This window comes from Stegostoma tigrinum, chromosome 18 (genome assembly GCF_030684315.1).
Source record: "Stegostoma tigrinum isolate sSteTig4 chromosome 18, sSteTig4.hap1, whole genome shotgun sequence".
Taxonomy (NCBI): Eukaryota; Metazoa; Chordata; class Chondrichthyes; order Orectolobiformes; family Stegostomatidae; genus Stegostoma; species Stegostoma tigrinum.
Window position 1 is genome coordinate 28,879,795 of NC_081371.1, and position 12,261 is coordinate 28,892,055.

Below are 12,261 nucleotides of genomic sequence, written 5' to 3' on the forward strand. Positions count from 1 at the left end.
CCCCAGAAGGATATCCATCAGAACCCAGAGACTTGTTGCTTTGCTCCACTTCCTTCGTGATTATAATTTCATCATGTTTTCCTCTCCCTCCCACCTCCAAATTTGCAGCTATTACTAGAAGCATTTTTGCATCTATTGTAGTGAAGACAGAGCAAAATATTTGTTGATTTCATCCGTCATTTCCTTGTTATCTCCTATTAATTCTCCATTCTGAATTTCTGAACAAAAAATACTCACTTTTCTTACTCTTTTCATTTTTAAAGAGCTGTAGAAATTCTTGTTATCAGTTTTTACATTCTTAGCCAGCTTCCTTTCAGTCTAATTTCTTCCTTCTGATTAACCTTTTAGTCATTGTCTGTTGTTCTTTATATGTTGACCAATCATCTGACCTGCCACTCATCTTTGCGCAGTTACATGTTTTTTCCTCAATTTTGATGTTTTCCTGAACCTCTTTGGTTAACCACATTATAGTGGGTACTCCCATTAGAAATTTTCTTTATAGTAGCAATGTACTTACTCAGAATATCTTGAAATTGGAACATGATACTTAATTTTCAAACTTCAGCCTCTCACAAGCTAACTATTCTAACAGGGACATACTTCAGGTCTTAATGTACAATTATACCAAAATTTAAGATGAACTTACTTCTCATTGGACTGAGTCTAACAAAGGAGTACCTCAATATACTGATGCAATTAAGAGTGTGGCTCCAATTTCATATCTCAGTGACATATGTAAATATCAGTGAAATTTCCACGATAAAATACAATATCACTACTTTAAAAAAAACTTCAATTTATCAAACATTACACAGTAAAACAGATTTCTATTCAAGCAAGTTTCATTTTTACACTTAAGTAAAGCACAGTCTTGACAAGGCTAAAGACACTATATGCCATATAAACAATTCACTATGGACATCAAGGTCTAAGCTGGATTCTCTCTTTCGCAATCTAACTTCCCATCATCACATTGCTGAAAGGCTTCTGCATTCCACAAGACAACTGGTTTTGAAACAGTAAAATCTTCAGGGAAAAAAAGAGCTTCAAAGCATTAATGGCTTTTGCTGCCTACAAGTCATGTATTAATCGTCCTTTGATGTAATAATTGACCTGTTTGGAATGCATATGTGTAAGTGACCGAGCAGTGAACTTCCAAAGACTTTCACATTTTTCCCTCTAACCTGTCTTCCTTTTTTTCTTTTCTCCCTAGAGTAGAGTAGCCACCAGGCAACCATAGTTAAGAGACATGATGATCTGGGGTGTGGGCCATTTATCTATCCGCTGTCAATACCTCTCTGTGGTGGTTAAGTGAAAAAACTCAAAGCTTCAGCTCATTTACCTAAGCATTGCATCCACCTTTCCCCAGTCCATCTCATCCCCAAGCAATGCAATTAACCAGTGAGCTTGCATGGAATGCAGCCCTGTTCAAACAAACACACCCCTTTATTATAATTCAAGTAAATGTTGGTCAAGAATTTACTTCCAGTCATATCTATATTACTAGAATTTGGACAATATACTGAAGAGAATCATAACACTACAAAACAATGTAAAATAAATCAGCACTGCAAAGGAGCCAATTTCAAATCTCGATGCATAAGATAATATCTGCACCCTCGTGTGCAACTTGTGGAGGATACACATCCATAAAAAGTTAGAATTTTCCATTAAAATAGGTAGTTCCAGCTAATTTTAGAAAACTCTAATCTCAACTATTTTTATTCTTAAGAACAAATTTGCAGGTAATATATGAATAACATTTTTGTTTATCTGTTGGTCAACAAAAACAATACTTCCCCTAAATATCCCTGAATGATCATTTCCTTTCCATTTCCATAACACATTACACCCTGTACTCAAAGGGTATGGAGACAGGGTTCTGGGGATCGGATGAAAGGTAGATCAAAGCATTCTTTCTCACCCTTTAGCAGCACTCAGACTTTCATCTCAATGGATAACCTACCCGGAACAGGCTCTTGGCAACATTTAGGTGAGTACGGCTCTGACACATCCCCAGATGGAGACAGATAAAACAGCTGAGGTCTCCACACTCCAGAAACTGTCAGAGCACAGGCCCCTGCTGAGTCCAGTACAGATAATAACCCTCTGGACTTGCGTATTAATGAACTGTTGGAGATGCACAGGCTTTACAGGGGAACACCTGACAGAGGTACAAGAGATCACATATCGACTGAAGCAAACAGCAGAGTAGTCAGCCCAAGTTCAATCTGATATCATGGTTCTAACATGTAAAGGTATGACTGTCTCCAAGGACCATGTGGCAGCTATTGCGGAGAACCAGGTCCAGCAGAACAATCAGTATCTGCTAAACATGGATGAGGACCTTCACACTGGATGATTTGGATGCATTTATTCACTGGCTAGATGAGAGGGGGCCAACTCACCATGACCGTCTGCTTAATTCTTCATCCCCTCATGGGTTAAGGGAGATGCCAAGGAGCACCAACAAGGAAGAGGAGTGACAGACAGGCACTCAAGAATTGTCATCACTGGATACTCTACGAGTGCCCTAACTCACCACTTACAGTCTGCCAAGGAGCCAAACAACTTGATCAAGTCTGACCAGGGAAGGTGAAACTGCACTGTGAAGAAGGCTCTCAGCAGGCTGCAGACCTCTAGGCTCTGGACCACCAGAGTACACCTGCAACTATATCTGAGGAAGGGCAGAAAAGCAGTCAAAAGCCTTCCTCAAATAGTTGTAACTACTGAGGCACCACCAAGATGTAATGGCAGGGGAAAGAAAGATTAAACAAAATTGAAGTTACTCTAGATGCACAACTGTCACCTTTCTGCACAATTTTACCTAAAACAATTGCACATGTGAAAGTAATCGTGGTGATTTGGGATGCTGATGAGTTTACACAGAATGCCAATGAAAGATTCTGAGGACTCAATATGACAGAACCTCCAGCAAAGACAGTGATGGTGAAGGAGGAAGCTGAGCAGGATAGATTGAACACTTATGCTGGGATCTTCAGCAGCAGATCACCAAGGTGAAGGTTGTCACCAAGTGCGGCAACTAGAGCAGTCAAATGGACTATCTTTAGTGGAAAGTGTATCTTATGCAGTGAAGCAGCAGACAAACAAAAGATGTAAACTACAGGCTTAAATTAACATAAATATAATGTTTTCCTTATTCAACCTTAATTTCTCTTACTGACCTGATGCCAATTGAATAACAAATTTTATGATCTTTGGGAAACTGTGTGTTCAAATTTCATGTCAAATTAAGAGCAAAGTTTCAGCCTACCATCAAGAGATGAGTATTGCTTCTTACTAAATTAAATTCTTCAACCTTTGCTTCTAAAAGCTTTGGATAAGCCTGGAAGATTTTATCCATGAATTTATTCGCAAACAAAGGTGGAGCATGCTGAGTTTATCACCTCATGGGGAATATATTTTTAGACATCGCATGTGACTACTTCAACTGGTATTGTTTGTATGCAAATGGTATATATGTTAAATAGCATTTAATCAATGACAAATTTTAGTTAAAACAAATATTTGAGAGAGTACAGATGTAGAACTATGGTTCAATGTAAGTATAAATTGTATTGTTAATTGAAATCATAATTGTAACAAGTGATACCTGTTTCCTCACATTTGGGCTGGATGGCATTGCTGATGTTTTGGAAATGTAATCAGGAGGCATTACATACATCTTCCAAGTAGCTGTGGAACTGTGGGTTTTCTCTACAGCATAACATCGCCATAAGGTCTATAAAAATCAAGATTTTTTAAAATTTTAACTGTAGTTAATGGTTATTTTTATAGCCATAAATCATTACAAAGTAACACAGTAAGTTACAAATGTTAGGAAAATGCCATAATATTTAAGTATTTAACTAAATGGACAAGTTGCAGAGAGATTTAATAGAGATGCTTTTAAAAAACTAAAATAATTTGTTAGAGTAGACAAAGTGAAATGCTTTCCTCTGATGGGAATCCCAAAAGACAAAAGTTAAAGTTCCAGCTATGCCATACCAGAGTGAAATTCAGAAGGATCGCTGAAAAATAATATGTATCTCTTACATAAAAGAAAGAGGTTGTTGGATCAATTGGCTGAGATTGACAGATTGTCCTTACATAAGCTCTTCCAAAGCTACGATATCATCATAAGTAGTCAACCAAACCACAAACCAGTGGAGCGGGATCCAAAAATATCGTCTTTCTAAATGATGGGGATGCCTGATGTGTTTGTGCAAAAGACAAAGCTGACATATTTGCAATAATCTTCATCCAGAAGTGCCAAGTGGATGATTTAAGTCAGACTCCTCTGAAGTCTCAACATCACAGTGCAGGTAGGTATTCAACCAATTCAATTCTTCATGATATGAAGAAACAACTGAAGACACTGGATACAGCAAAGGCTTTCAGTCCTGACAATATCACTAAGCAATCCTGAAAATGAGTGTTCCAGAACAAGCCTTACCCTTAGCCAAGCTTTTCAAGCTCACTGATGACACTAGCATTAGGTATGTCTTGTCCACAAGAAAGAAGAATAAATTCAGTCCACCCAACTATCAGTCATCATTAAAGTAATGGAAGGTATCAACAGATTTCTAGCAACTTAAACAGTCATAACCTCCTCATTGGTCAAAACATGGACAGAGAGTTGAATTCTAGAGGTGGGGTGAAACTCTTTTATATCAAGACATCATTCAAGTATGGTAACAATGAACAGTGGCAAAACTGAAGAACTGGAGGAAATTGGAGGAAAGCCAATTTGATGAACTAATATCATGACTGGAGTTTGCATATTGTCAACAGAAGAACAGAACTGAAAATCATGATAATAGAAACCAATAAATATCTACTGACTATTTTTTAAGAGAAATTGAGGGATGTAGGCATCATTGGCTGGTTCAGCATTTATTGCCTATGCCTAGCTGGCCTTGACAAGGTAATGATGAGCTGCCTTCTTGAACTGCAGGTTGGAGTCATACCTGGCACAAGGAAGTTGGTTGGAGTAGCAGTTGTTGAAGGGCAATCATTTCAGCTCCAGGACATCCCTGCAGTAGTTCCTCAGGATACTGTCCTAAACCCAACCATCTTCATCAGCTTCATCAATGACCTTCCCTCCATCTTAAGTACAACAGTGGGAATGTTTGCTGATGATTGCACAATATTCAATATTGGCTATGTGGATTGGGAAATGTTGCTGAAAGGGATGACTGTGGATCGGCAATGGCAAAGATTCAAAGTATGAATGGGTGAATGACAAAAATGGTTCACTCCTGTCTACTGCGAGAGTGCAAAGAGAACAGTGCATGAAGCATGACCTACAAAGGATATTAGACAGTATTAGATGTATATTAATAAATATATACAAATTGCCAAGAAAAACAACAGACCTGAGGATTGGGAAGATTTTAGAAGTTAAAGGAGGATCAATGGATTGATTAAAAAGGGGAAGATAGAGTGTGACAGTAAGCTAGCAGGGAACATAAGAACTGACTGTAAAAGTTTCTACAGATTCATACAAAGAGAAAGATTGACAAAAATTAATCTAGATCCTTTGCTGTCAGAAATGGGGACATCTCGAATAAATAAACGGCTGACAAACTAAATTTATACTCCGCTTCTGTCTTCACAAAGGAGGACATGAATAATGTACCAGAAACGGCGGGAAACACAGGGTTTAGTGGCAGGGAGGAACTGAAGAAAATCTGTGATTGGAGAAATTGTGCTAGAGCTAATAATGGGACTGAAAACTCGTAAATCCCGAGGGACTGAAATCTACACCCCAGAGTACCTAACATACTGGCTTAGAAATAGTGGATGCATTGGTGGTCATTTTTCAAGAGTTTACAGACTGGAACATTTCCTACAGATTGGATAGGTAGCTAATGTAATCACACTATTTTAAAAAAGAGAGGTAGAAAGAAATCAGAGAATTACTGATCAGTGAATTCGACATCATGTACGCTAGAGTACATTATCAAGAATTTTGTAGTACAGCACTTAGAAGACAATGCGTGGTTCAGACACAGTCAGGAACAAAAACAAAGTTGCCGGAAAAGGTCAGCAGGTCTAGCAGCACCTGTGGAGGAGAAAACAGAGTTAACGTGCTGGGTCCAGTGACGCTTCTTCAGATACAGTCAGCATGGATTTAGAGAAGAGAACTCATGTTTAACAAATCTACTGAAATTTTTCAAGGATGTAACTAGTGGTGTTCATCCATGTGGGGAGCCAGTCCATGTGGTTTATTTGGACTTTCAGCAGGTTTCTCGCAAAGTCCTACATAAAAGAGATTACTGTGTAAAATTAAAGCGGATGGTATTGGGAGCAGAGTGTTGACATGAATAGAAATTTGATTAGCCAACACAAAATAAGACTATGAATAAATGTCTCTTCTTCCGATTGGCAGATAATTGTGGTCAGGCATTGCAGGGATCAGTCCTAGGACCCAAGCTATTCGGTGTATATGTTAATGATTTAGATGAGGGAATTACATATAATGTCTCAAAATTTACAGATGACATAAAGCTAGATAGAAGGGTGAGCTGTGAAGGGGATGCAGGGATGTTGCAGTTTTATTTGGACGAACTGCATGAGTGGCAAATACATTGCAGATGCGGTATAATATGGATAAATGTAAGATTATTCAACAAAAACAGAAATTGCTGGAAAATCTCAGGTCTGGCAGCATCTGTGGAGAGATACCAGAGTTAACATCTCGGGTCCAGTGACACTTCTTCAAAATTGATGGTAGCTCGGAGGGGCAAGAGTGGAGGGGGTGGGAGAAACTAAATAGAGATACATCCCAAAGAGGGAGAAGACCTGTTGGACAGACAAAGGAGTGGTTAAAGGTCAGTTTGGGGAAATTAACAGCTGCTGATGGGTAGTAAAAACTGAAAGCACTGTAGATGCTGTAAATCAGGAGCAAAAACTGAAGTTGCTGGAGAAGCTCAGCAGATCTGGTAGCATCTGAAAAGAAAAATCAGAGTTAACATTTCAGGTCCAGTAACGCTTCCTCAGAACTCAAACCTGCTAATGGGACTATGAGTGACTGACAATGGCTGGAGTGTGGTAGCAGCCCACGTGATAATGGTGGGGAAAGGTGCTTAAGTCCTAAAATTGTTGAACTCAACATTATGTCCAAAAGGCTACGGAGTGCCCAAGTGGAAAATGAAGTGCTGTTCTTCCAGCTTGCACAGAGCTTCACTGGAGCACTGCAGTAAGCCTGAGAGAGAGGTGTTTGCCAGGGAACTTGGTGGTGTGTCAAAGTGGTGGGCAGCTGGAAGCTCAGGGCGTGATTTGCAGAGGGAGCACAGGTGTTCTGTGAAGTAGTCATCCACTTGCACTTCATTCCTCCAGTGTAGAGGAGACCGCATTGTGAACAGCAAATAGAATAGACTAGATTGAGTCATGTGCAGGGAAAGCATTGCTTTACCTGGAAGGTGTGTCTGGGACCTTGGATTGTGAAGATTCAAATTCAGTTCTTTTGGTTTTTTTTGTAAGATTATCTACCTTGGTGGCAAAAATAGGAAGACAGATCATTATTTGAATGGCTGCAAATTGAGAGTGGAGAATGTTCAACAAGACAGGGGTGGCTCAGTGGTTAGCACTGCAGCCTCACAGCACCAGGGACCTGGGTTCAATTCCATCCTCAGGTGACTGTGTGGAGTTTGCACATTCTGCCCATGTCTGCGTGGGTTTCCATCGGGTGCTCCGGTTTCCTCCCACAGTCCAAAGATGTGCAGGTTAGGTGGATTGGCCATGCTAAATTGCCCGTGGTGCTCAGAGATGTGTAGATTAGATGGGTTATAGGAGGATGGGTCTGGGTGGGATGCTCTGGGGGTCAGTGTGGACTTGTTGGGCTGAAAGGCCTGTTTCCACACTGTAAGCATTACATGATTATATGAAGACCTGGGTATCTTTGCACACCAGTCACTGAAAGTAAGTGCACGGGTTAATGCCAGCAGTACAGAAGTAAGTCTGTTGGCCTTCATAATGAGGGGATTTGAGTAAAGGAATGAGGATGCCTTTCTGCAATTATACTGGGTGATTCATGAGACCGCACCTGAAATACTGTATGCAGTTTTGGTCTTGCTGTAGAAGGAGTGCAGTGCAAGTTTACTAAATTGCTTCCTGGGATGATGTGGATGCGCTAGAGTTGGACTGGGTTAGACAAGGTCAGAAGTTACTCAACACCAGGTTATAGTCCAAGATAACAAAGTGTGGAGCTGAATGAACACAGCAGGCCAAGCAGCATCTCAGGAGCACAAAAGCTGACGTTTCGGGCCTAGACCCTTCATCAGAGAGGGGGATGGGGAGAGGGAACTGGAATAAATAGGGAGAGAGGGGGAGGCGGACCGAAGATGGAGAGAAAACAAGATAGGAAGAGAGGAGAGTATAGGTGGGGAGGTAGGGAGGGGATAGGTCAGTCCAGGGAAAATGGACAGGTCGAGCAGGCGGGATGAGGTGGTAGGTAGGAAATGGAGGTGCGGCTTGAGGTGGGAGGAAGGGATGGGTGAGAGGAAGAACAGGTTAGGGAAGCAGAGACAGGCTGGGCTGGTTTTGGGATGCAGTGGGGGGAGGGGATGAGCTGGGCTGGTTTTGTGATGCAGTGGGGGGGGGGGGGGGCGAAGAACTGGACTGGTTTTGGGATGCAGTAGGGGAAGGGGAGATTTTGAAGCTTGTGAAGTCCACATTGATACCATTGGGCTGCAGGGTTCCCAAGCAGAATATGAGTTGCTGTTCCTGCAAACTTCGGGTGGCATCATTGTGGCACTGCAGGAGGTCCATGATGGACCATAACCTCGTGATAATGGGAACAACAAGTTTATTTCAAATCACAAGCTTTTGAAGTGCTGCCCCTTTGTCAGGTGAAGTGAAGAAAAGCATACAGGCACAGTATTTATAGGTAGAGAGATCAATGGCAGAGAGATCAAAAGATCACACAAATGTTCTGAGTGGAATGTCGAATAACATAGAAAACTGATACCATTTGACTTCTGACCAATTCCTGCAATGGCAAAACTGATGGAGTATGAGGAGAGATTGAGTTGGTTGGGATTATACTTAAATGAAGTTTAGAAGGATGAGGGGAGAATCGCATAGAATCCTATAAAATTCCAACAGGACTAGACAGGTTAGATGTAGGAAGGATGTTTCCAATGGTGGAGGAGTTTAGAACTGGGAGTCATCATTTAAGGATTAGGAGTAAACCTAAATGAGAACAAGCTTGAATACATTGTTTTCAGTACCCTCACTTAAATCATTAAGGCACTCACACCTTGATAACAGTATGATGTATTATTGCACGAAACCCAGTTCAATGCAGACTCATCTTGGATTCCAAAATGACACTGAAAGAAATTTCAGTCCACATTTTTATCATTAATATTTAATGAGCAACCTCCAAATTAAGATGAAGAAGTCAAATTGATGAATAACATTGAACATTTATGCTGCCATTGTTTATATTTTTATTTGTAGATGTCAGTTTGAAATTGTGGCAGATTCATACTTTACTATCAGTAGAATTGAAGCTAATTTTGTATACATAACACCTTATTCAATGATACTGGAGATAAATTTCCAAAAGAGTGTGAAGCAAAACAAGCCAATCTCTAACCAAATAACTGTTAAATTATTAATGTTGTTTAAACTGTTGAGATACAGTGGCAATTTTAAACCTACACAATATACTTGCATTCCTTTCTCGAGTAATAATTTAAAACTGATTTTACTGAATGAGACTACAAGGAACATAGTTATTGCAAGCATTCTACAAAGTATTTCCAATTGATTTGTTAAATAAATAGATCAGAAATGAAAGCAGATTAAGACTAGCAGTAAGTAGAAATGTTGCAACTGAAATTGTTAAATAAATTAGTTTTGTATACAGTGTCTCATAGAAAAAAACTAACTTTTGTTTGTTTAATGAAATCAGGATTTGTTTTTAAAACTCACTTAATGGATGTTCATTTGTGTTACTGCAGTTTTTCACTATGCTGATTACTGGCTTGATGTTTTCAAAATAGCCTCATAATAACATTTTCCACTGGAAAGCTACCTTGAAGCATGGACCCCATAGACCTCATTAAAGCTGGGTCCCAGTGTGTAAGGTACAAATAGCTGAGATCAAAGCACTGATCCTTGCACTTACCTCCATAATAACAGTTCCAAACTGAAAATGACACATTTATTCCTACTCTCTACTTTCTGCCCTTTAATCAATCTTCAATCCAGACTAATAGATCACCATTAACCCTGTCAAGCCTTAACTTATATGATAATTTTCCCAAGACATCGTATCAAGTGCCTCTTCAAAATTTATCTAATGATTCCACTTTATCTATCCTATTGGTTACATACTCAAAAAATTCCAATAGTTTGACAAATGCTACTTCCCTTTTATAAAATCGTGTTAAATCTAACCATATTATTATTTTCTTCCTTTAATAATGTATTCCAGCATTTTTCTGATGACTGACATTAGGCTAACTAGGGCTGTCTTTTTATTATTTCTCACCTTTCTTTCTTGTTACATTCACTATCTGCCAATCCAATGGAATCATTTCAGAGTAAAAGGAATTCTGGAAGGCTATAATCAATACATCCACTGTCTCGAAAGCCACTTCCTGAAATCTCAAGTTCATATTGAGATGATTTGGCATTTTAAGTCACCTTAATTTCGCCAGTACTTCTTATACTAACAATGACATCTCATTTTTATGTAGCACCTTTAATGTCAAAATATCTCAGAGTATTGCAATGAAGCATCATAAATTATACAGAGTACCACAATAGATAGGAGACAGTAGATCAGATGACTAAAAATTTAGTCAAAAAGTTTGGTTTCAATAAATGGCTCGAAGGAGGAATGTGCTGAATGCCATCAGGGACAGCTAGAGACAATGCCAGACTAAACTAGAATCCTAGACTAACCACACGAACATATGTCAACTGTGGAAAGGTTTACACAATACAAAGGGCTACAAAGTGAAATAGAGTAGAATCACTGACAACAACGCATCCCTTCCTGATGAGCTCGATTCAAAATGGGCACAGGATGCAAAGAAGGTCAGTGAAATAATGTCACCTTTCCAACAGACTCAGGTGCACCTGTACCCAGAGTCACCACCACAGACATCAGGTCGGCCTGCTTGAGTATGAACCAATGGAAAACGACTGTCCCAGATGTAGGCTCAGAACCGGCACAGACCAGCTGGTGGGAGTACTCACAGACATCTGTAACCTTTCATTACTCTAAATGTGAGGTTCCCACCTGTTTCAAGGCCACTGTCATCCGGGTACCAGAGAAAAACCAAGCGACGTGCCTTAATAACTGCCTAGTAACTCTGATATCCATCATTATGAAGTGCTTCAGGAGGTGAGTAATGGCACAAATCAATTTCATCTTGCCAGATTGCTTTGAGTCACTACAATTCATCTACCATCGCAATATGTCCATTGCAGACACCATCTCCCTGGCCCTACACTCATCCCTGGAACATCTAGAAAACAAGAATACCTATATCAGACTTGTATTTACTAACTTTAGCTCTGCCTTCAACACTATAATTCCACACAATCACATCTCCAAACTCCAAGACCTTGGTCTCCGATGCATCCTCTGCAACGGGATCATGGACTTGCTGACCTGCAGACCACAATCAGTAAGGACAGGCACCAACATCTCATCCACAATGATCCTTAACACCAGTGCCCAACAAGGCTGCATACTCAACCCCTTACCATACTCCTTATACACTCAAAAGTAGAAAAGTACAACACAGGAACAGGCCCTTTGGCTAAGCCTGTGCTAATCATCATGCCCTAACTAAACTGAAAAAAACAAAGCTCCTGCCCTTATTCAGTCCATATCCCTCTATTCCTCCCTATTCATGTAACCATCCAGAAGCCACTTAAATGTTGCCAATGCACCTGCTTCCATCATGCCCTCTGGCAGTGTGTTCCAGATTCCCTCCACACTGTGTGAAAAATGTCCCTCGCACATCTCTCTTAAACTTTCCCCCTCTCACCTTGAACCTGTGCCCCCTTGTAATTGAAACTTCAACCCTGGGAAAAAGCCTCTGACTATCCACCCTGTCTATGCCTTTCATAATTCTGTAAACATCCATCAGGTCTCCTCTCAGCCATCATCTTTCCAGTGGAAAAATATCCTAGACTTTTTAATGTTTCTTTATAACCAATGCTCTTGAGACCAGGGAACATCTTGTGAATTTTCTCTGCACTCTCTCTCCAAAGCTTCCATGATCTTTT

General features: G+C 40.1%; 1 protein-coding gene across 1 annotated transcript in view; it reads right to left on the bottom strand.

The window, feature by feature from the left end:
• Positions 1 to 12,261, bottom strand: part of kcnq1.2 (potassium voltage-gated channel, KQT-like subfamily, member 1.2) — a 480,582-nt gene that overhangs the window by 378,386 nt on the left and 89,935 nt on the right. The window contains exon 10 of the mRNA XM_059652242.1: positions 3,614 to 3,742. Within this exon, the coding sequence (XP_059508225.1) occupies positions 3,614 to 3,742 (129 nt within the window). The remainder of the gene's footprint in view (positions 1 to 3,613; positions 3,743 to 12,261) is intronic.